Here is a 26195-nt window from a genome sequence, read left to right on the forward strand (position 1 = left end):
GTCCGGGGGTAGGAGGGAGATGTATTTTTCTAACGAAGAAACGGGGCAGAGAGGATCACGAGGCAGTTCACACATAAATCCGCTTGTGCTCTCTTTATTTCTCGCCTGCGGGTCGTTGTGGTTTTTTGTGTGCTCATTGAACGTCAGCGTGACATACTTAAACCCGTTTCGTCTGTTTTGGTGGTGAAAGACGAGGGTTTGAGCTGCCGATTACCCTCATTTCCCCTGCGTCCAAAGTGCAGTTGAACGTCAAAGCACACCTTGTTTACTAGCCCCTCCGGAGTTTTTGGATCAAGTACTTGCTTGATAGCTTTGAAGTCATCTTCTGTTATGGAAGAGTGATGGACTGAAGTGTCGAGTCCCTTCTTTCTCAACATCTTCACAACGCCGATGAACACATTGTTGCAAGTTGTGAACTCGGTGTCTTTGAGGAGGGACCAGGATAGACTGAGTGGTGGGTCATTGATGTGCCGGTTGAGTCCAGCACGTAGACCAATATAGCTGCTCAGGCCATATAGTTCGCCTTTACCGTTTCTGACAGTTGCATAAAAATCTCTCGATGTTATTGAGCTGCGTTTTTGTCGACGTCTGAAAGTCTATGACCACAGAATTATGCTGACACCAGTCTTCAAAGCACTTAACTGCCCATTTTGTTTGCTTCACAGTGTTGTGTTCGTTTCGTTTTTTTTCTAGTTGGTCTACCTGCGCATCACATTCTTTCACACACACATACGGATATTGGGCCGAGGGCGACACCGTACTTCCGGTATCCGCCATTTCACGCGAGGTGCAAGCAGAATATCATAGTCTATTGCCTTAATCAATATCTAGTCAACTCTAAAATACCACATATATGCAATGGCATGATAATATTATTGTGACAAGTGGGGTATTCACGTGGTGTTTCCAGAAATTAGACGTAGATGCAGCCAAAATCGACGAAGGCCACTTTCGGGGGTCGTTTTTCCATACATCTGCAGGCAGTCTTGTAAGGGCAATCCGGCAACCCACACAGCTCTAGTTTACGCTGGTAACGACCTAGAGCACACCCCTCAAGTCCAGAGATGTAATCCGAAGACATGCAGCGATTTCTTCGGTCGTTAATTCAGAAAAAAACCTAGTGCGCTCTGCCTGGCTACGTTAGCTAGCTCCATAGTAAGACCACCCCGGAGGTCGAAGTTAATCTTAAATGTTTCCATGTTATGCTTTGTAAGTTTGTTTCGTAACGGAAGAAATGTAAATATATTTATAAACGGACAAGTCAAATCAAGCAATCTGATTGGTCGATAGTGTTTTTGCGGACCTCTTTGATTACAGATTTGAAAACATCGTTGCTTGCTTTAAAAGTAGCACAATTCATGATGTCAAACCTTGGAAAGTATCTAGATATCCCTGCCCTGATGCCAAAGGAACTGCACACTGAATATGTTTTGCCGTTTGATGTCTATGTCTGGACCGCTGCGTAAAAAGGAGGGTTTCTGCCCCGTTACTTCTCCGCTGCTTCCTTGTTCCAGTTCCTTTCAGCCCAACGGTATACTGTTTTTCTCAGACGCGGAGGGATACTGACTTGTTGTGAAAAGTAACTTACAATTCTACCCGTGGTATACGCTCAGTATATCACGGCTAAGAACCAATCAGATTGCTTGATTTGACTTGTCCGTTTTATAAATGTATTTATATAGCATGTACATATTTATACATATACATATAAAATAACAATTTCATTATGTGGATTCAACTTGTGCCCCCCCCCGCTGGACTTGTCTGTGGTTTAGCCGTTACTGTGACATCAGTATCAGCCATGGAAGATAGTTTGTTTGTTTCATTCTAAGCTATCCAGCAAGGTTATTTTCATTTATGTTGTTTTTTCTCTGCACAGTGTAGAGTCTTGTTGTGATGAGAGGGATGGAGGTATTTAATAAAAACCTTGCTCGCTGGAGAATAGCTAAAGAAGTCCTGTCACAAGTTAATCGGAGAGGATCACAGCTGGCCACGGATCTCGATGCTGCATTCGGGCTGTGAGTAAACAACTTGTGTCTTACTTTTAGGCTGTCTGGAGGTATGGACAGCTATCAAAGCTACTAAACATCACATTAACAACGATGTACAAATGAAAGTCGGAGACAAATACATATTTGAAATGATTTATTCACGTTTGCAATGTTTTGAACAGACATCCCCAGTCACCTCATTGTCATTTTGTAGTCCTCGCTGTACGCGTCCGGATATCGGCCATCGCAACCACAACCTCACACACTGGTACTGAATGTGCATCAAAGTGTTCCCATGGAGCCAAATATACCAAAAGATAAATGTAAACAACAAAAGAAGCGATCGAAATGTGTATTTCCTGGCTATTCGACAATGGCTCCTCAAAGTACACGCCCCATTCCTACCGTTAACGTAACGTAACGAGTTCCCCGGTGTAACCAGTTAAACGGTAACACCGGCTCTTTTTGGTGTGAACGCGATAAAAGAGTTCTCATGAACTAAGTTCATATGAACCTTTTGTGGGAAAAGTACCGCGGTGTGAATGCGCCTATAGATGACAAACGACACCTTTTGAATTTGCTCTGTATGCAGCTTAATGAGTCTTGTGGAAAACCAACTGTACTGCCTGGGATAAAGTCCCTTTTGGATTGGTGCTGAGAAAAGAGAGTATTATCTGCAGTCAGATATACTTTTCATTCAAGAGTTTGCTCTGTTCTGCCAACAATAGTGCATACATGAGGGATCTCTAAGGTAAATCAGTTACCAGGTCTTACACTGTATGTAAATTAAACATACAATGTGTGTACTAGTGAGGACTTTTTATGTAATTCAAACCAAGTCAACTAAATATCAATTATGTTTGTTTATTGGGTACATGAAATAAGGTCAGTTTACACTTAAATGTTTTGGTTAAGTCTGTTATCTTTGCGGAAACCTAGAAGCTTTACTAGCATCCCTTTTCACATCAGAGTGGGAAGTAGGCCCGGTCGCCCCCCCTTTGATTAGCATTCCTAATCCTCCCTCATGGCTATTATACAATTGAAGTGCAGGAACTATTTATTTACCGCAGCCATCTCCTGTGATGTAAGAGCAGAGATCCCCATCTTATCAGGGCCGTGCAGCAGGAAGATGGCCCCGGCAGCTTACCTAATGGAAGCGCGCTGATGTGTTTGGCGATGACAGCGTTTAACTAAGCCTCGCCTCACTGGGGAATTAAATATGAGAGGCAGAGAACATCATCAGCAGTAGAATCACCTGACACTCGATGAAAACCACAGATTGCAGGATTGGGAGCTCGACAATGTGTGGATAGTTTGCAATTGCATGTACGACCACCAAGGAAGAGGGTCATTGTTGTAAGAAATCGCGTCATTGCCACAAATATGAACAAATCACCTTTTAAGGCAAGAGCATTCAACTACTGATTAAGAGTCAGATGTATACAGAGATGGGGTCGTTACTAAAAAAAAAGTAATATATTACATATTACTTTTTTAAAAAAAAGTAATATATTACACTACTTCGTTACTCTCTACATAAAGTAATTCATTACTTTACTCGTTACTTTACTCGTTACTTTATTCGCAGGGCCGGCCCGCCCCTCCCTGCAGGCAGATCACGCAGACTGCTAAAGTTTCAAATGTTCTCTTTAGTTCAGTTTCCATTGTCGCATAAGACTGATCCAGATCCTGAATGTTTTCCTATCTGACCGTGGCTGTCCTCTGTCTCCTGCTATCTGTATATTTTGCGCAGTCTATCTCTGCTCACGCTGTTGCGTCAGCGTGTTCTCCTGCGTGTTGGCCATGTGTTGCACTGGAGCCAGACTGGAGCACACCGCAAAGACTTCAGCCGAGCACGTACGAACTGCGCATGCGTGAGTGGCAATAACTCTCCTTACCAACAGGCGGTGGTAGTGTGTATTCGTCATTCAAAACAGGCAACAACCGGAAAACAGAGAAGAAGAACAGACTACGTGTGTGTGATATAAATAAACAACAGCTATGTGCGTTAGCTTCACCTTAGCATGTGTTCTTTGCAGGTGTTTGTTGAGGTTTGATTATGACTGATTTTAGAAAGTAACGAAGTAACGCGTGTCGGGGCAATGTTAGTAACTGTAGTGTGATTACTGAATTATAAAAGTAACTCGTTACACTACTCCGTTACCGACAAAGTAATATTATTACACCCAACTCTGGATGTATACGATGTACACATGATAAGATATTTACACAGATTTCCAAAAATAGCAGGTTAGCATCACATTAAAAGGAATGTGAATATATTGGTGATGGTAAGTAACTAAGTACTGTATTAGTATTTAGATTGTATGCTTCTTTATATTACTACAACGATTCTTTTCGGCAATACATATTTTACTTTTTACTCCTTTACTTTTATTCGGCTACATTAGTTATTAGTAACTTTGCAGCTTCATATTATTTGTAACAAATCAAAATAGTTTCTGATGTACTGGTATGGATGAAGGTGGCAGTATAGAAAGTTATTAAAATGGATATATTATCCTTATTTTCAGGTTAATATTTGGATTTTGTGGCTCTACTGTTACATTTCTTTGACATGCTTTAAACGCAACCTATACAACATACTCAGGAGAGGGAAAACCCCCAATAAGCATAATAAGGCCTATTTAAAGTTATTCCAACTTTACCTGCTGCAAAATACAAATGATGAACACATTACAAATTATAATCCAGGGATCTGATATTTTTGATTCCGCTCTGCAAAATCAGTAGGTTAACTTTTGATGATAGTCAACCTATCACTAATAGTTAACCTAATCTATATTTGAGTGATAAGTATATTTTGATGCAGGATTTCACTTGAAAAAGAGTATTTCTTCACTGGTATTACAACTTTCACTTTTTTCTGCAAGCTATTTATGCTGTATTTTTCTACTTTATTACTTTTTTAATCAGTGAAATACGTTAAAGTCTAATAATGTGTCACACGTCTTAATGTGGGAGTAATTAGGTGATGTTCTCTGTGCTAGATTCACCCCGAGGAGGAAGACTACGGCTTCGAGATTGAAGAGAAAAACAAGGCCATTGTGGTCAAGTCTGTCACCAGGGGCTCACATGCTGAGGTAATGGCCATCACACACAGACACACACACACACGCGCAAACACACTGTATCTCCTACCCGCCCTGGGGCATTAGTTCCACTTTGAAATGGCTGTTGAATGTTTTGACGTCTGCTGTCAGTCTGCTTCTGTTTCACTTCGAAATTACGTTGTTCTGATTGGCTGTCGAGCCATTAGTCTTGCTTACTCACGCCATCCTCACAAAAAAACCACACACCAACCCTCTTATACATCCTGAGCAAATGTAATACCCAGATGATGTTGGCATAACTATTTTGTTTCTTCTTATTTAGGCCTGTTGTAGTTTTGCTGTTATGTTCAAGAACGGTCTGTAAAAAAGGAATTTGGTACATCTGTTGCTTCTCTGTCATCATTGCCAGACTTATTGTTTTACAAGGTGACTTCTGGCAAATCTGACCAGCAAACAAACCTGCATCTATAATGTTTTCAGCATTTTGAACCCTTAAAAAACACAGACCCTGTTTGTTTAAGGAATGTCACTTTCCCACAGATCCAATAAAAGGGAACTCCTTCCTCACCACAATTTAATTTTACCATAATTCCTCTAGCGTCTCTGTGGTTTCTCATCCCGTTCTGTTATGTTACCCATTGCACTTCACTCCCACATTACTCCTTTTCCTGGACAATCTTTTTTTTCTTCTCTTCTTCTCCCTCTTTCACCCTTTTCTCCTCTTTTCTCTCCCCCTCTTACTCTGTTATTCATCCCCTATTCCCCACAATAACAGGATTGCTAGTTGTGGCACAGTCCGTGTGCCAGCACGGTGAATGAAGCTCAGCTGATTCCCAGGGGGCTCTGAAAGGGGCTGACACAAACACACACACGGCTCTTTCACTATATGATACTATTATAGAAAGTCACGTGCAGACAGGCACCCATGCTGTATAATCACACGCACACACATCCTTCCGCATTCAAATGGCTGTGGCTCCTCCCAGTCGTTCCTACATCCACCCTGGGCTGTTATCCAGAGTTGGAGCCCCCCCACCGGATCTGTGCCTGGGACACTGGACTCACAGAGGCAGCTTTATTCCCACAACGTGACTGGAGATGTGCAGGATGACTGCATTCAGTGACGTGCAGCAGGCGGTGTGCCTGTCATATGAAAAGGGGATTTTAGAAGCTGACTGTGCAGTGTTTGATATTTGTGAGCATGTATGCCAGTGGGTGCAACTGTTGGCTTACTGCTTGCCTGCACCGGGACTCAGGGTTCGAGTTATGTGGGAGCCAATGGGAGCTGAGTATGGCTGCACGATTTGGGGAAATAATCTAATTGCGATTTTCTGACAGATGGCCTACTGCGATTCGATTTGCGATATTTGTTTTTAAGCGACCCAACAGAAGTTTATTGTAAAATGCAGCCATATCTCCGGCTAGGAAGGTAGTATCAACGTGCTCCCGTCTCTAGCACCCCCGCAGCCAGAGCTACGAGTGAACGTTTTAAAGACCCCCATAGAGCTCAGTTTATAACTGGAACCCTGCCGGGACTGGTCATATTGTATTAAGTTTAAGAATTTGATTAGATATGATTTGGATCTATTTTAGCTAACTGCCTTAACCTTTTAGCCAATGTGCTGATTCTCCACTCATTCTTCAAATCTACTGACAATGCAATAAAAGAACAACTATATTTGAATCTTAAAATCTTAATCAACAAACTGCAGTACAGTTCTGGAGTGAGTTATTGTAATGAATTCCATAAATTCAGAAAATCACAGAGTCCACTCACTCCATTGCTGCCATGTTTAGTGTTTTCCGCACTCTCCTCATATCTGGGAAATGATAAAGTAAGTCTCCAATCTGGAGTTACGTGCAGATCCAGCATGCGGCATGCATGAGACTCTGGTGTGAATATCATGCAGCTTAATCATATCTCGTAGCACATCTTGATATAAACTCCATCAAATAATACAGACAGAAATTACTGTCTTGTCATGAAAATGACAGGCTGTGAACATTTTGAGATTTACACACTGATTCTCTCGGTTATGTTTTGTTTTCTGCCACGCTACTCAGAGGCACATATACAGAATTTAATACACTAGATGGTGATTTGAAAACCTGAATCATACTTTATCTGATCCTAATGCAGCGTTTCGGTCTCAGTGTTACACCAGAGTGAAAATCCATCAATGCGATCCCCACCTGCAACTCTAACTGTGCAAACCGGGGCTAATGGAAGGAGCTGGAAATAACCACATTCTGTTTCCTGTCTGTGCGTCCAGATGGCGGGTCTGCAAGTGAGCAGGAAGATCTTCACCATCAACGAGGACCTGCTGTTCCTGCGGCCCTTCTCCGAGGTGGAGACCATGATCAGCCAGGCCTTCTGCATGCGACGCTCCCTCCGTCTGCTAGTTGCCACCAAGGCCAAGGAGTAAGGGAACACACACACACTCAAATCACACACCGACACACACACTTAAGTGCACCCTGGTCTGACTGGTCTTTTCTCATCCAGGATTGTGAAGATCCCTGACAACCCAGACAGCCTCTCCTTCAGACTGCGAGGCTCCTCCCCTCCACATGTGCTCGCTGTCAGGAAAGGTGAGTGGTTTCACCTGAAGGGACTTTTTTTTACCAAATGGAATAGGTCGAACGGGTAGTGACTTCATTTCAGGACAACTTCTGTTAGTGCTGTGTGGAGGATAACAAGCAGGATAGCACTCAAAAGTATAATGTGTGGCATTTTTCCTTTACAATGTCTAGATCTATCTTATATATTTTGTTCAGGTGTCTAAATACATTATTCCAAATATATCCAAAACATTTTAAATCTAGATCAAGGCATATTTGTACCAAGTTAACAGTATGTTTTATTGTGATGCTTGTTATAGCATTGCATACCGTTGGTGCATTTGTCATCATTGTGGTTGTCTGCCAGAAATGGACTTTTTATCCAGTTTCAAGCCACATTTTTACATTACACTTTTTGAAATAATGGTCTCAAAGATGTACATTTTTACCGCATGAGGTGGTTTTAGTAATTGGATATCTAGTTCTTAGGTAATCAAAGAAATTAGCCAAGTCATCAAATGTTAAGGATTAATAAAGATTGTTTTTTTAATGTTGGTTTTAATCTTCGGTTTGTCTTGGTGAGAAAGAGACCTCTGTAAATAATGTGGAGAAGCTTACTGCCATAATAAACTCCCATGATCCCACACTTTAATACTTTTTGATCACCCAGTTCCTTCTTTAATAAGCTCTCATACCAAAACATTTCGAAAAAGTAATATTAGAATATTAGACCTTGGATGTCACAAGAGAGCATATCATATAGTTATTTCATATAACAGGATGTGTAACGGAAAGTGATCTCTTAACTCATTTAACAGTTCACAGTCCCCGGCGAAATATATTTAAAATAATATTTCTTGAATTCACTTAGACATATATTTGGGTTACGACCTGCAGATCTGTTGACAGGTTTACGGGACTTTGAGCTTGTTATTGCAGGGCCTGTGTCGGCAGACGCTTTGAAAGTGTTCACTGTGTCAGGAAGACAAATAATTCTGAGTGAAATGGAGGGAAAGATGAGGTAACTCTAGCCTCCAACCACCTGTTACTTTCTGCTTTTAGTGAGCCTCTATTAGGCTTTTATGGCCACCTGTCAGCCAGACGGCTTGCTGACAGGGTGCAAACCCCTAATAGACTAAACTCTACTTTTAAAACACACACACATTGCCCTGTGACCAGAGAGGCATAGGTAACTGAAATGCACCGCTTCACTTTTGTTCTCTCTTCTCATTCCTCCTGCTCTGTCCTTACAACCTCATGACCAGATGTTGTAAGCACTGACTCGAAACAGAGTGATTTACGGCAATTTGATGAAACCCAATGTGTTAACCAGCCAGAAGCAGGAGAGGAAACATGCAAAGAAAACAGCGAGGAGAGGAGCCCACAGTTGGTGCAAAGCAGGAATGTGATCTGGCGGTTTTACTTTATTACGGCATGGGGACTTCTCCACTTACTCCCCCTCTCACTTTCCCCCCATTCCCTTCTCTTTCCTAAGTTCTCCTATCACTCATGGCTCTGCTGGTGAACAGGACACGTTTTTCCATCTGATGTTCTCCAGTTGTGTCCTTTTATTTTCCTCAATCAGTCCCTGTGTGATATCCATGCGTGGCTCAGGTAGCGGCAGAGTTAGGTAATTGCTGCCAGCGCTGGTATTTTTAGGCCCGGAGAGGAAGATGTTTTGAGGTGTTGATTGGACTTCCAGGCTGTAATGCTATTATTACACAGTGGGCGAGGTTGTGTACACGCATAAGGGAATTGAGTCAAAAACACAAGAAAAAGTTAACTTGTAGATTTTCACGAGCGAAACAACACTTTGAACTCCTTCCCGGCGTAACTGACATGTTTTCAGAACCTGTTGTGTACAGTTTCACTGATTTGACTTTGACTCTTTAAACATGCTGCAGGCTGGGAAGCGGCGGGGGCGGGGCTTCAGCCTGGACAGGTCATCCAGAAGGTCAACGGCAACAACATGAACCACAGCGACTACCAAGAGGTCCTGGAGCACTTCAGAGCGCAGCACACTCACCAGGAGCCTCCCCAAGCGGTGAGGGGACACGTGAAAAACACACACACTTTTTCTTAACTGTTTATTTATTGAGAACAATTATAGAAAAGGTAATTTAACTTGAGCTTTTACAGTCCTTGTGTGTGTTGTTATGACTCCCTATGTACCGGGGTAATCCCTAAGTGCTTTATTTAAGTAATTCCACAAAGTAGTTGATCACTTACTGTTTGGAATGCCATTCCACAATGTGCGACAGCTCACTAAATTCACATTTGACGAGCTAAGAGACCGAAGAACCCCAGTGACCCAGACATTCCTGCTCTGAGACACTACATAAAGCAGCATTAGCGTGACAGCTACAAATACCCAAAGCGACTTCGAAAATAATCTAAATGTATTCATAACTTTAAGGATTTCCCTAACCTCACTACACACTTGCTCTTTAAAATCTTGTCGTCTGGGGTTTTGCGACGTTCTTTGTCATTTCCTCTTGGCTCCGACAGTGGGTGGCCCTGTGATCCCAAACATAAATGACTGGCTGACACTTTGTCGCTGCAGGCCAATAAGTGAGCGTTGAAAATGTTTCACTTGTAGATGCAATCCTGCCGGAGAGAAGAAGTAGCCCAGGGCAACCAATGAACAACTCATTTCCAACTTATTTTTAGTGGATACTAGTGTTTAAACCTAATACATTGCCAACTTTTAAACTGCAAAGCTTCGTGTGGTTTCCTACAGCAGCAGTCCAAGACTCCAGGCAGTATTTCCCAGAGTAGGATGTCCTGCTTTCTGTTTAAATCACGTTGTTTTGTTTAGGTTTATTTAGCCTGGCATACTCTTTTGGCGATCCCAATGAACAGCCTCAGCTGAGCAGCCTCTGTTGTGAACTTCCAGTTAATGTTTGCCGGTCCATTTAACAGCAGGATAAATTACAAGGATGTTGTCGATGTGGCTGACTGCACTGCCGGGTATAGGCGGCGCTATCAGCCCCGATTTCCTTGTCAGGTGTAAAGTGTCAATGCCCTAAGATTGTTCCCTTCAAAAGTGTGTGTACAAAGTAAACTTACAGATACATAAGCATAGCTAAATATCCATTATTTTGCTCTTTTTTTTTCTTTCCGCGTACTTATTCCTCGATTACGTCCTTATTCCTCGATTACGTCCTTATTTGATTTCCAATAATGACTTTTTGCACATTATAATGATACCTAATGTTTCCCCCAGTGTCAGTGGGTGTATCATGCATTTGAGGATGTGGAAGAGCTCCAAGGGGAAGGAGGCACAGGTGAGAAGGATGAGAGTCCTTTCAGTCCTTACCCAGTGGAGAACGGCTCCGACCACGAGGAGGAGAACGTCACAAATGGAACAGGTGAACAAATGTGTTAAATTGCATCATCTGAAAATGTCCCAAAGTCAGGACATAGATATTTTTCACTACAATATCGTCAAAAGAAAGCAGACATGCAGTATCTTTAACCCTTGATCTAGATTGGTGAAAATTACTAAATGTAAAAGAAAACATATGTATTTTCGGGGGCAAACTGTCCCTTTCAATACAAACTGTAGCTGCCTTTGTGTCTGTGTAGATCGATTACAGGTTGGGTGGTTGGAGATCAGTCGCTGCCAAAAACATTACATCATAATATTATGTTTCTCCTAATTTGTTATTCTCACAAGACCTCTGAATTCAGTAGTAGTCACTGTTTCAGCAAAAGTGGCTCCAGACCGCAGTGGGTAATTTTACCCTGCATATGGAAAATTACACATGCTATATATGGGAAGTAGTTACAGATGAGGACCGACGTTCAGTCAGTGTATATGTAATAAGTGAGCAATTCTTTCAGTGCTGATAGGGTAAATGGACTTGACAGACATGCCTTAACATGTGCCATTACTAAATGGATTTATAATAATATTATTAGTCTTTTATAAGCTTCAGAGGGTTTGTAATACAAACTTTTTCTTCCGCATGGGCCAATAACATCCTAGGTCATGACTCTACATCTGGATAAACCTTTATTTTTAAGTTTAAGTTTTCGAATGCTTCATTACAATAAAACTTCAGAACTTAAGTGAATATTCTAGCTGCTATATTATTTGCATTTACCCATTTAGTCGTTGCATCAAAATTACTGATGATTATTTGATCAGAAATCCTATTGTGTTGATGTTTCGTGAAAGATAATCAACCCTACAATAAAGTCGCGATATCGATGTGTTTGATAACAATCAAGAATTGTGAGAATGACATATTGACATGTGTGCTCCACAGACCACCAGCTGGGCAGACTTTCCCTCTCCGATGACCTTCCTATGGTCAGTTTGACGGTAGATAACGTCCACCTGGAGCACGGCGTGGTCTACGAATACGTCAGCACCGCAGGCATCAAGTGCCACGTCCTGGAGAAGATGGTGGAGCCCAAAGGCTGCTTTAGCCTCACTGCTAAGGTAGTTGTTGTAGCGTTACTGTAGTTAAAGTGTGATTATGTTAAGCTAGAATCAGAGAGCAGAAAAGGCACACAAGAGGTGTAAGCCATTCATTTGTAGCTACATGTAGCATTGTAGCAGGCTCTAAGGACATACTTCACCCTTGGCTTTGGTTAAACACTAGCAATCAGCTTATGTGATGTTTCATCTTCATTCTAACACAGTAAGAGTAGTCTCGGTGAGCTTTTAGCTGAAACGTTACACCCCTTGTATAGTCAAAGATAGAAGTTGTTCATATCTATTTGTTCACATTCTCTACAGTTTAATGAGACTTTAAATTGAATAACAGTTGTTAAAATTGCTTCCATGTTCTCAGCTTCTAAAACATCACAGCTCATGTATCATAAAAGATCCCAACGTGGCCGTTCACCCGTTTTTGAATCACTGGTGTTTGTGCAATTTGCACTATTATGACAGGAACTAAAAGAAACAAAAGTGTTTTTTGGCCTCGCTGCTAGTATTCGGTTGTTAGTATTGGAAAACTGAATGTTTTAGATTGATGGGAAACACAATTGCTGCTGCTCTGAACGCTATTTTTACTGATTGTGATCGACTAAAGTTTCGAAACTTTTATTGTCGGAGAGTGTTCCATCCTTACCAACTTTTCTCTCGTCTCTGCAGATCCTGGAGGCGTTTTCAGGCGATGACAGCCTCTTTGTTCGTAACTGCAGCCAGCTCATCTCCCAGAGTGACCGAGTGGTTACCATGCCTCAGTACGAGTTCAGACAAATCTGCGACACCAAGCTGGAGAGCATCCGGCGGCGCATAGACAGCTATAAGCAGGTACTGAAACACATGTATACACTGTCTTCAACACACAGACACCGTCAAATTTGGGGACGGGTGGCGCAGTGGTCTGTGCGTTTGATCATCAGATCAAGGGGGCGTTGGGGAACTCCAGTTCGAAACCCGCTCCCGCCCCACTGCGTCAGGCCGCTGTGTCCTTGGGCAAGACACTTCACCCGAATTTGCTCCTGTGGGTATTGTCCACAGTAGATGACCATTACATGTATGATCTGTATGTGTAATGTGTACTTGTAAAGCGCTTTGAGAGTCATTGAGAAAGCGCTATAATAAATATAAGGATTATTATTATTATTATTATAAATTCAAATGCTACATACAAACATGTCCTCCACTTCCACATATTAACTTTAAACAATCAACGATCATTGTCCCCTTTTCCCTTCCTGATGAGTTTGCATCCCTGATCATCAAATGTAGCTTTATTGCGAAATACAGCTCATCTATTTACACTTGTAAAACCTGCCACCTAATAAGAAATGTGATGATTAAAGTAGGACATCTCCCTTGTCCTTAAACATAATGTTGACATGAACTCTCTTCTTAAATAATAAACTATTACATTAATTAGTCTACCATTATGTCTCCATGTCATATTTTCCACTCTGTTAACAATTGTGGTGAAAGTGGGAATTATCTTATCATAGTCCCACAGTGCAAACATTAGAGCTGTCTGTCATGTTTTCTCTTAGCTAAATTCGGTCTCCCCTTTTTTTGACACAGTTTGCCCTGGAGCTGAGAAACAAAGCGTGGCCCTCCTTCAGGCAGGCGGGGTTGCGCCCTCACCCACTGGGCTGCATGGACTTTGTTCCCACCAACTGCCAAGTCAACTTCATGCAGGTGTCTAACCCCAAGAGCACTACCTCCGCCGGCAGGACTTTCAGCATCCGCTTTGGGCGCAAGAACTCCATATATGGCCTGGATCCTGACCAAGGTAGACGACACACCATCATCCAATCATATTTGAGCTCTCTGTCACATATCCTCCACTAAGCTTTGAAGAGAACCATCCCCTTTGACCAACTTAACACCATCTCAGTGATCATTCTGACTAATTATCCGACACGACCATTTAAATCCCGCTGCAATGTTGACCCGGCCCTCCCAAAGTAGCTATAAGGTCTAAACAAGGATTTCCCCCTTAGAAAATTAGATAAGTGCTTTGCCATTAAGACTCCATTAGCCCCAGGCTATTGACATGAGAAGTGAATGATGTCAGTGAAAACGCTGCCTTGAGGCGGCGTAGGAATGTTTGTCAATGCTACTGCTGCGAGAGGTCAAAGGGGAGAGAAAGATTTCAAATTGAAGGTAATGTCGCCAAAATAATGATAAGAAGAGGGTTAAACTAGTAGAAATACTTTATCCATAAGCACGGACATCCTGTCTTCTGTCTATATAGCTGTCAAAATGCAGCTTGTCTTCACTTAAGAGTTAGCATTGCTGTCCCTGTTCCAGGATCCTCGTCTGTCCTCTCAGCACTAGCTGTAAGTCAGACATCTGCCTGGCAGTTGTACCGTCCAGATCTCCAGATGTGTGCTCTGTGTGTTCAAACAGCAACGTAGACAATGTTTTTGTCTATCGGCAAAATAATGAATCGATGAGGATTATTACCTACCTGATACAAACATGCTTTTCCAGCACCATACCCTTGCATTTAAAGGAATTTGTGGAGTGTTAATAACATTTAAAAAAGGCTATACATATATTAAATTGTAATGCTTGCTGTGTACTCATAGCACACACCCTGGTTTCATAGTCGGAACTTAATCTGTCTACAGTGTTGTGATGTCTCAGGTTATTGCAGCTTAGTTTGGCTTCCAACTCAAGTCAACAGTTTAGCATCCTGCTCTGGCCGTGCGTATCAGTTGCATAAGCGCCTTTTTAAGAAGTTGTTTTTCATCGACTCTAAATGAAGACCAGGCAGGAGCGTAACTTCATAGGGGTTTTGAACATCTGGGGTAGATATAATGTTCAGAGATGTTTCCTTTCAGCCACTGCAAACATGTTTATCGTCTCCTCTCCTTTCTGTCCTGTAGCTCAACTCAACCCCATGTCCCACATCCAGCACTGTGTGACGAGCATGGGCGCTCCTTCCTGGAACTGTTCCGGCCTGGAAGAGGAAGAGTTGGATGGCAGTGGGGATGTGAGCATGGATGGAGGCGAGGGGTTGAATGACAGTCGGCGGAGCATTGACGGAGGGTTGAGCTTCCTGCTCAAACAGGAAGATACAGAGACCCAGGATGCATACATTCACCTATACAGCCGCCTGGACGTCGCTGTGCGGGAGATGAGGCAGTATGTGGCCCAGATAGATGTGTAAGTGCTACAGTTCATATATATACCTAAATGTTACCAAAACACATTCAAAAAACCATTGACTTTGAGAATACTCACTAATATCACTTTATAAATGTTTTGCCATTCCTTATAAATCTTTTATCTCCACCCCCATGAAATGTGTCATCCATCAAATTAGAAGAAAAGTGTTTACTCATATCCATTCAGAAAATATCTTCAGCGCTAACAGTTGGTGCTGTTACAAAATACCAGTATTCCCCTGGTGTTTATGTGAGAGTAGACTATTTTCATAGCCTTCACGGTGACATTTAGAGATGTCTAAATAAAAAGCTCCGAGCTGTTTCCCCCGCAGCAGCCTCCCGAGGCTGTCTTTGTCTGTCTGCCCTTTGCCTTGTTTAAAGCCCAGGGTTTACAAAAGGAACATTCTTCAGGCCCAAAATATTTATGGGCCGGGCCCAGTACAGGAACAGGGAGTGAGGCCAGGATAACATCAAGAGAAAGAGACGCATATTGTGTGTCTGTGCCGAGGAAGGGGTGTGACAATGTGTCTGAATATGTGTGTATGTGTGATTGTGAAGGCCTCTGCGCAGAGTGTATTTATAATATAAATAGAAGCCTTATAATGTCTTATTACATTTAGTACACTTTATATAGCTGGATCTATCAACACTTTTAAAACCACAAAAATATACTTTAAAAATGTGTTGCATACGCTTCAGCCATGTTTGGTTAAATGTGTTTTCATATCTCATTTGAATTTCCACCCTTTGTTTTTGTCTCCTTTTAGCCTCTTGTCATCTATCACGGAGCCCACGCAACTCCAAGGGGAGGGTGGGGAGCCTCCGGTCTACGAGCCCAGTCAGCCCCCGTCTCTGGCCCCCTGTGAGGACGGCTGTGATCAGGACAAAGTGGAGCAGGGCGGCATCAAGAGGGTCTGCTTCAAGGTGAATGAGGAGGACCAGGAGGACTCGGGTCACGACACCATGAGCTACAGGGACTCCTACAGGTAATGGTTTAAGGCCGTCGCAAAGACATCAGAGCAACTTTGAAAAGTTGGTACTAAATTGAACATGGTTATGAGTTCTCCAGGTATTAAAATACATTTGGTTGTCTTCAAACTGAGACTAAAGTACCTTAAAAATTCATTTAGACATTATGTTTAGTCTTTATTTTAGGGGGGAAATCTATAAATACCTTAACAGAACAGGGAGAGAGAGAGAGGTATAAAAACCAACAAAGAAACAATAAAACGTAAAAAAATAACTAAAGGGGTACGAGTCGTCCACCAAGGATTATAAATGTAGCAATCATTGTTTTCCTTAGTCACGGTATATCAGGTGCAAGACGAGTTATCACCCACTTTCTCCAGAAGGCATCACCTTTGTCATGTTCCTGTCTCAGACTGAACGTCATACCATGAATGTTTTTAATGATGACTGCTCATTGGTTAATAGTGGGAGGTTCCTTACAGGGCCATCACCTTGCATTGCACTTTTGCTCACTATCATCAAGATTTGTAACAGATTATGTCATCTTTTGGTGATTCTGCATCCATATTTCCCAAGTGAAAGGAGACACAGGTAAATCAATATAGTAGAACATAGACCGTCTCTGATGATAATAATAATAATAATAATAATAATATATTTAATTTATATAGCGCTTCTCATCTGCCAAGACAAATCTCGAAGTGCTTCACAACAAGGGATACTGATACGCTTTGAGATAATAAAAGACAAATAATTGTAATAATAATAAGAAATCAAAAAATAAAATAGAGTACAAAAATAAAAGTCGGAGATAGCGATAAAAATGGCAGTACTCCAGGTGTACCGTGCTCAAAGTTTATTCGAAGGCCTGCCGAAAGAAGAGGGTCTTATAGTCTTGATAGTATTATGAGCAACCTCCAAGAAGGGTTTAAAGAGGCCCTATTACGCTTTTTTTGGTTTTCCCTTTCTTGTAGTGTTACATAAGTCTGGTGCATGTAAATAGTCTGCAAAGGCTAAACTCCCAAAGTTCTCTCAAGTTTCTTCAGTTTCCTGCATGAAACGTCTCATTGGACTCCTTTGTTTACTTCCGTAACATAGTGACATCACTTTGTGACCTATACTCTTCTATTGGCTAGCGCTCCAACACATCATATGTAAAAGCCTCAGGGGCGGGATATCTCTAAGCCGGCCAGCTGACCAACCAGAGCACTGGGCTCTGGTTTCAGACAGAGGGTGAAAAGGTATGAGAAAAATAAAGAGCTTTTGGAACATTAAAGCCTGGAGACATGTCACAGTGGAGGCACGACAACAAATATCAACCTGACAAGGAGCATACTATGTCTTTAAAAACACTTTTGTCACACCTGGATGTTTGACTGTGAAGTGTATCGAGCAAGAACAACACTCATTATGCCCATTGCCTCCCCTGTTTGGAGGCTAAAAGTCATTCCAGATGTTAGCATTTCTAACCGGGATCCAGGGCTAGAAATGACTTCAAAAATGCTTTGGTCAGATCTGGTTATGTCATTTACTTGTTGCGATTTCATTCAGATGTTCCCGCGTGTGTGTGAGAGAGAGAGAGCGTGTGTGTGTGTGCACTGTTCACTGGGCAGAGCTCCACTCAGCCCCACCCTCCACCACCCACTAAGATGTAGTTATTGGTTGTTGGTGCGGTGGGCTGGTGTATAATAGAGCCAAATGTTTGGGGCGCGGCCTCCTCAAACACTCTGTCATTAAGGCCCGGCCACGCCATGTGAAACGTGACTGACTACCTCATCGCAATACAATGTAAAGGGAAATGTAGGCTGTTGTACACACACACACACACACACACACACACACACACACACACACACACACACACACACACACACACACTGGTAGGTGTTTTTAAGACAAGTGAGGGGGAAAAGTTGCAGTCTAAGGCTTCACTGTGATCGCAGATGATTCATCCCGCTTGGGAACTTTTCATGGAAATTGCTCCTGTGTTTCAGAGGTGGGCGGTGAGACAATCAGACATCAAAGCCTGAGGTGGTGACAGTCCAACAGTCGGAGGTCTAAGAACAGTTTGTAAGGAACATAATGTGAGGACAGGGACAGGAAAGACACACACATGCAGACACGGGGTCAAAGAGAAGGACATACAGAAGGAATTAAGCCGAGAAGAAGAAGTAGTGCTTGTTCTAAACTCGGGTACATTGTGTCTGTTATACATCTTTGGCTCCTGAGTCTGCGTGTGACCCCGTCAGGACCTTTTGTCTTGTATGCAGACATGACAGAGTGTTCGGATCCAGCTGAAACACAACACACGGCATCAGAATGCATCTCCAGCGTCAACTTGTGATTGATCGTCCTTCGTTGCTTAACATTTTAAGTAGTTGATATTCATCTTGTCTGTTTCCTTAAACCAGAACACCCTCATAATCAATCCGGTGCAGACGTTCTTTTGACTCGGCTTCCTAAATCACACCAGCTCACTCAAGATATTACACTTTATATGAATCTTAAACCAGCTTAAAAGACTATTTCAGCCTCAAAACACTTGTTTGTTTATGATTAAATCACCCCCATGTTACCTTGAAGTCTTGAAGAAAGTGTCTTTGAAACTCTCAAACAGCTCCTGCAGTATAACCTCATGTATCCAGTTGTATGCTCGCCACTTCCTTACTGTTTAACACTTGTCCATGCTAATCAGTAGTGTATTTATTATTAAATAAAGCCTGAACGCTTCCATTCGACTCATAGGGACATCAATATATAATACTCGAGCTTCTATTGGCTAGCGCTCCAACACATTGTACATGATTAGCTAAGCGCCGCACATCTCTAAACAGTTGACCAATCGGAGCAAAGAGAGAGAGAGAAAATAAAGACCTTTTTGAACATTAAAGCATGGAGACATGTCATAGTTAAAGCATGGAGACATGTCCTAGTTAAAGCATGGAGACGTGTCACAGCTGAGGCTCATAATACACATTTGAATCATGAATATGAGCAAAATATGTGTTCTTTAAGATTTGAGTGAAAATGCATGTTTGCAGGGCAGTGATCATTTGATTGCATAAATGAGACTTCACAAGTCGTCTGAGAGATAGTATATAGATTTTTTTTAAATGTATTAAACCTTTTCTCAAATTTTAATTGTCGTTCAACGTGGAGGCTTGCGACAAGGTGTGTGTGGTGTGTGTGTGTGTGTGTGTGTGTGTGTGTGTGTGTGTGTGTGTGTGTGTGTGTGTGTGTGTGTGTGTGTGTGTGTGTGTGTGTGTGTGTGTGTGTGTGTGTGTGTGTGTGTGTGTGTGTGTGTGTGTGTGTGTGTGTGTGTGTGTGTGTGTGTGTGTGTGTGTGTGTGTGTGTGTGTGTGTGTGTGTGTGTGTGTGTGTGTGTGTGTGTGTGTGTGTGTGTTGTTTAAGCCAGTTACGCTACTACGAGCAGGATAATTGTCACAGCAGTGCTCACACTTTTGGCAGGAGGTGTGTGGTTAAATTTAGAAACTACCTTTTGTGTGTGTGTGTGTGTGAGAGAGAGAGAGTGTGGAGGTCTTTGAATTAAGCCGGAAAGCACAACTCCCCATGCAGAGACGGATAGCCAGAAGGGGAATAATGCAGGACACATACGGAGGAAGGGGATTGAGTGTAAATTAGGCAAGAAATACAAATAAAAACAAAGGGGGGCAGGCCTGAAGTGTGATTAGACAGTGAATTTGAAAGAAAAAAACTTGGTGCATACACACACGCCTTACTACTAACACAGTTGGTTTGTAGGGTGTGTGAATAAAAGCCAGCCGAGAATCCAAGCCATAATTGTAGCAGCTCTGAGCTAGCCAATCCCCTTTCACCACCACACTCCCACACAAATTAGGGACTGCAAAATAACCAGGCAGGTGATATCCCGCTCCGTGCATCCCCCACTATATCCTCCAGCCAAGCAGGGTATTAGCAAACGAACACAAAGCCAGTGTTTCTGTAGCTGGTAGCCACTCGTAGGCCATTTGTCATGATAATTCTGCTTGTGAATCATCCGGAGATCCTCTGAGGCGATCGCGAGCGCGCTCACTTGAAGCGACGTATAATTTGAGCAGCATAAATCTTCTCCATGCTCCCGGTAATCATGCTCAATCATGTAAGACTATAAATACCAGGCTCTATTATTTTGACAAAGCAGACCTTATTCTGCACACGCTAGTATAAAGTAATACATATGTTTGTAAGGGTGCTTCTAGTCTTATGTATACGCTAATCATCTGTCAAATGATATGCCTCTCTGTAAAGCAGTGGCGGTTGTTTCTGTGTGAAACGTTTAATTATCTTTGGTCTCGCATACTATAAATCAGAAAAATGCATTTACAATCAGAAGGATTACTTGGCAGCGTAATTACAAGACGCAGCTCTCCAAACCCTCTCTGCGGTTTAAGAACGGAATTAAACCTTTTGCTTTATTATGGGTTTTAACTGTGTGTGTTTTTTTTGTTTTTTTTACAGTGAATGCAACAGCAACAGAGACTCAGTCCTGTCCTACACCAGTGTGCGCAGTAACAGCTCCTACTTGGGGAGTGATGAGATGGGATCAGGTAAGGGAAAAACACATAATCAAACTGTTTGTATCCATTTGTAAGTCAGGATGTTTACGCTTTCACTCACAACACCACAGGCCACCAGGGGCAGATGCATTAGAACAGCCGAAAACACTTGCATAAGAAAAAATGCAGTTCACTTTCAAAAACGATGCAAATACAAAGACGTGCCAAAATAAATGCAAATGGATAAACATCTACACCAACTTGACAACATGTGCAGAATTAGAGAATATTCACCAACTTGACTAAACATGTGCAGCTTGTACAAAAAGACTCGCATAGACAAAACACTGAAAATATAAAAAATGAGGGAAGACGCTGAAAACACAAGGGAAACTGAGACAGTAAAAAGTGATGCACGCAGCTCGGACCAGAGCACTTGTTGAAGTACTGGGATTATAAAGTTGGCCAACTGCAGTGTTTCCCCTATATACAAATAGCTGCGGCGCAGCTAGAGCAAGAGCCTTTCTTGTGCTGGCAGACACATAGAAACAAATTGGCGGGGGCACTTCGCACGTCACACACACTAAAAAATTCCACGCGCTCACATTATGCTGGGCCCATGTGCCTTAGCACCGCTGCTATGACTCCATCCCAGGGGAAACACTGAACTGTCACTGTGGCTGAAAACGTACCAAAAAATGTATGTAACCGGCCGCATGCTTCCTTACGATACAATTGCAGATCTGCTGGAAGCTAGCTAACTAACATAGCTAACCTAGGCATTTCAAATATACTGACAAAACACTTACAATTATGAAATAGACTACCTCAGTGACAATTGGCCAGCTTTATAATTCCAGAACGTCAACAAGCGTTCCAGTCCCAGCTGTGTGCATCACTCTTTAGTGTCCCCGTTGTGTTGTGTTTTCAGCTTCATGCAGCGTGTTGTATCAGCAGCGTTTTGTTCATGCAGCGTTTCTAGTTAACTCGCACAGTTTTTATATTTGCATCGTTTTTGAACATGCAGCGCCTTTCTCCTAATGTACGTGTTTTAGGCCGCTGAAACGCGTTTCCATGGCTTGGCCACCGTACGAAACCTCTCATTCCAATATTTGACCGAGATAAAACGTGTCACTTTCCAAACACTGTTAAGTGAATTCAACATAAACAACAGCCTCGTGAGTGTCAAACAAAGTCAAGAAATAAAGGATGTTTGCATAAGAATTATTCATATGTCACCAACTTGTGATTTCTCCTTTGATTTGTAATAATAAGTCAAGCTTTCAAAAGAGAAATACTGCAGATATTTTATGTGGTCAGAAATTATAGCCCCAACATTTCGTAACCCAACAGCCACATATTTCTTCTCTGAGTCAAGTATGTGTCCATCATGTCGTTTTCACAGGCATTACGTCTTAGATCCCCCACAATGAAACATTCTGCTGAAATTATTATCCCTTAGCCTCTTTAATCTGATTCGCCAGAATTGACATTAAAACAGATGGATAGAAACGTGTTTAATAAGTGCAGATGGTCAAATAAAAACGCCAGCATCCAAATGTGTGTTTTTTGTTTGATGTTTTTTGTTTGGCTGCTAGGGGACGAGCTGCCATGTGACATGAGGATTCCCTCGGACAAACAGGACAAGCTGCACGGCTGCCTCGAGCACCTTTTCAACCAGGTTAGTCCAGAGGTTCAGTTTAGAGTAACTGACACATTTGTAGCGTCCAAAAAAGATAACAACTATCTTCCCAAACTACACCTTGGAATACGCTAAGTTAACCGAACTTTAAACTCAGACATACGATTTAAAACAGATAGCGACATATCAGCTACATCGGCATTATACCGCCCCTACCACGGTTTGAATAAAAGCTTTTGAAACAGATGATAATGATAGTAATCAGTGAACATCTGGGCTCGGTTAACTCTCTGTCCTCTGGTCAGGATCCTGGATATCTCTTCCATCTTTTACTTGACCTCCTTTTTTTTTTATCTCTCTTTTCTTATGATTTGCTTTTTCCCCTCACACACACTGATTTGTGGACTCAGCTTAAGATTTCCATCCGTCTTTTTGTCATACCAGCATCTAAGGTATTTTGGCTGCCCCGTGGCAAGCTCTCACTGCCCTAGTTCTTTCCAAATGTAAAGGGGGCGGTGTAAACAGAAGGCTTTTTGTTTCTAAATGCTGGAAGACCCATGACAGAAACTAGCAAAGAAAATCACAAAAAGATGTCTAGAATATGAGAGACGATAGCCTGATTCTTTCTGTGCGTTTGTTTTTCTCTTCCCACAGGTTGACTCCATCAACAGCCTCCTCAAAGGACCCGTCATGACCAAGGCCTGTGACGAGACCAAGCACTTTTATTCCGACCACAGCCAACCAGGTAGCTATTCCTGTCTGTGTGTGAGCATGACTTTGTCTGTGTGCTTACTGCTGAAGTCAAACCTCTGCACACGGCCCGTCAGTGTGGACCAAATTGCGACTTATTCGTCATTGTTTTCACATCAAATGCATTCAATTAACACTTTTTTACGAAATCCTCGAAAGTATTCTTCCTTTGATCTTTACCACACGTAAAACCCATTTCTGCAGTAACCCCATTTACTCTAATAATAAATTAATATAAATTAAATCATAACAAAATAAAGGATACGGAAGCAGTTTGTAGTCTCATCTATGTTACATAAACGTTAGTACAATCAAGTGAAAAGGAGTGTTTCTATTCTTGATGACATTTTCGTGAAAAATCCATTAAACTTCTCTGACACACGTGAAAAGAGGCGCTGAGAAGAATTAGCATAATAGGTGGAACAAGCTCATTTTGAGACATGTGTTTTGGGTGGTTTCAATGCATTTTTAAACGTGTCTTCAGTATTGACCAATGGTTTTTTGGCAAAAAAGTCACACTGACACATTCCTGAATTGTATTTGACCAGAGTTTCGACAAACCGAGGATTGGACGGTGCGTTGTCGTTACATCATCCACAAGAACATCCAGGAGGACCCTTGGAACCTGCCTAGCTCTATCAAAACGCTGGTGGAGAGCCTGCAGAGATTTGTGGACGGTAAGTGGAACACATGTACAAACACAAACGGATATTTAAAGAAATATGTGTAACAGCATCTTGATTTCCGTCTGCCTCCACAGATGGGAAGAACCAGCTTCTCCTGGCTCTTCTGAAATGCACAGGTAGCGTAACACGTAAGCGTTCAACACAACCCAGTTCATATTCAAAGTGCAGGAGATAGAATCAAACTAGAATAAACCCGTCTCTCATTTTCTAAAGAACTCTTTGGGCCGTGCAATCACTGATCAGAACTTGAAGTTCACAGCAGCAGGAAGCGTCTCATAACTGGAGCCTTTTAAGTGATTCCAACAGTTTAGAGCACTTTGCAAATGAGATCATGCACAAATGCATCCAGTTCTACAGCAGGACATCTGCAGGTCCTCAAAGCCATCTTCAAAGGGTATTAAGTGATAACAGAAACATTTATTACAACTGTCAAAAATACATTTCATTCTGTTTCTGAGTAATTTAATTTAATAAAAAAATAATGTAAACTTCATAGATACAAGTTAACCATGAATGAAATGCCATCTGGTGTTTCTATTTATATTATTTCAATTGCGATATTATTTGGAATATTAGGGGGAAATTATAATTGTTTAATACATATTTAACCTAAAATTACTATAAAATGATCATCACATGTTTTAAGAGGATTTGCACCAAACAGGTATTTTTTTATTGAGTCTTAGGAATATCTTTTCTGCAGCATAATCACTTAGAACAGGGGTGTCAAACTCAAGGCTCGGGGGCCACATTCGGCCCGCGACTTCATTTTATGTGGCCCCACAAGAGCTTGCAAAGAATATAATATGTTTATTATACGGTTACATGCTACAGAAGCACGTCGCTCATAAACTACATGTCCCACAATGCATCTCAAATATGACTTTTTTCTCAGAATTTGCCTTTTTCTCTTCAAAATATGCATTTTTTTCATAGAATTCCTTTTTCTCAGAATTAGATTTTTATTTCAAAATGTCACTTCTATTTCTTTTTTCTCCAGGATTTGGCTTTTCTTTTTAAATCATTTTGGGACATGCGCACTGAAGAGACTTGCAATCTTTTGCCCTAGACTTCTGCTTTCAGACGTAGTTAATTATGAAGTTATTACCCTATCCGATGATAATCCAATGCAGAGGCAATGATGTAATATAATACATTATTTTATATATATGATATATTTATATATGTATTTTTATATAGTCTTAAAGTTACAACCGGCCCTTTGAGTGCAACCACAATGCTGATGTGGCCCGCGATGAAATTGAGTTTGACACCCCTGACTTAGAATAATAACGTGGCAAAATATGTGAAAATACTCATATTTTGCCTTTACCAAGTATTGCACTTAGTGATTAGATATTTCATCAGTAGTCCATATACAATGATATATATATTACATGGATGAAAAGGGATTTATTATGCAGACCTAGTCTCCAGTATGTTTCATGTCCAGGTGGAGGCCAGTGGTTGAGTGTTTGTACACGGATCAGGTTGGTACCAAAGTCCCTTTGAACCGTGCTCAGTGGCATATGGTGCTCGTTAGTGGGAGGTGGGGGATTCAGTCTAATGGAATAAAGTATATGTATTGGATCACCTCCGGGAGTAATGATGAAGGTTACTCACCTTCTTATTCCCACTGATCTCCCCCTGTGTCCCCCCTCTGTCTGACACTCTCTCCCTCCACCCCAGATACGTCTCTGCAGCTGCGGCGGGACGTGATCTTCTGCCAGGCGGCGACGGGCGCTCTGTGCACGCTGGCGGAGCAGCTGCTGGCGGCGCTGCGGTCGCGGTTTAACAACGCCGGCGAGTACCAGGAAGACGGAAAGGAGACCAGCCGCAAGTGGCTGGAGCAGATATCTGTCATCGGCGTGCTGCTGCACTTCCAGTCCACACTAGCACCGCACCTGGTGAGGGCAGATGTGCGGTTTGTATTTAGCCAGCGAAGGTGGATGCCATTCCGTTTCAGAAGCAGTCTGACTTGATGCATTGTTAAGCGAAGATGCGGTGGCTGTATCCACTCTTGTGACGTGTCCTGGATTGTTTCTTTTGTGAACAATCTTGGGTTCTTCATTCAAGCCATCTTCACAAGATAGTACACACGTACAGATGGAAATAATTCAATCATTTTGTAAAGATGAATAAGGGCAAGGAAGCCTGTTGTGATTGTTTGCAGTCCTATCATCATTATCATTCACACACTTTTTAACATCGTATTTAGTGATTTACACACATTTACCACAACATGTCATCATTGTACTCAAAGTGGCAATGAGTTTCTCCATATCATCTTAATGTTTATAAAAGTGTTCATATTTCTACAACCATGTTTACATAAAGGATATAACCAGGCCTTTTGGAGTGTCCTAGCTTTTAATGTTGTTTCCAGCAATGCAG

The 26195-nt window shown here is 41.9% G+C and overlaps 1 protein-coding gene across 1 annotated transcript in view; it reads left to right on the plus strand.

The window, feature by feature from the left end:
* prex1 (phosphatidylinositol-3,4,5-trisphosphate-dependent Rac exchange factor 1) overlaps positions 1 to 26195 on the plus strand; it is a 124733-nt gene that overhangs the window by 88570 nt on the left and 9968 nt on the right. The window contains exons 17-32 of the mRNA XM_034086497.2: positions 5003 to 5095; positions 7339 to 7487; positions 7572 to 7657; positions 9532 to 9671; positions 10854 to 10998; positions 11902 to 12077; positions 12738 to 12899; positions 13644 to 13854; positions 14957 to 15236; positions 16006 to 16224; positions 20686 to 20774; positions 22322 to 22404; positions 23020 to 23110; positions 23664 to 23792; positions 23876 to 23917; positions 25491 to 25708. Of these exons, the coding sequence (XP_033942388.1) occupies positions 5003 to 5095; positions 7339 to 7487; positions 7572 to 7657; positions 9532 to 9671; positions 10854 to 10998; positions 11902 to 12077; positions 12738 to 12899; positions 13644 to 13854; positions 14957 to 15236; positions 16006 to 16224; positions 20686 to 20774; positions 22322 to 22404; positions 23020 to 23110; positions 23664 to 23792; positions 23876 to 23917; positions 25491 to 25708 (2313 nt within the window). The remainder of the gene's footprint in view (positions 1 to 5002; positions 5096 to 7338; positions 7488 to 7571; positions 7658 to 9531; positions 9672 to 10853; positions 10999 to 11901; positions 12078 to 12737; positions 12900 to 13643; positions 13855 to 14956; positions 15237 to 16005; positions 16225 to 20685; positions 20775 to 22321; positions 22405 to 23019; positions 23111 to 23663; positions 23793 to 23875; positions 23918 to 25490; positions 25709 to 26195) is intronic.

The sequence above is a fragment of the Pseudochaenichthys georgianus genome, chromosome 7, assembly GCF_902827115.2.
Source record: "Pseudochaenichthys georgianus chromosome 7, fPseGeo1.2, whole genome shotgun sequence".
NCBI lineage: Eukaryota > Metazoa > Chordata > Actinopteri > Perciformes > Channichthyidae > Pseudochaenichthys > Pseudochaenichthys georgianus.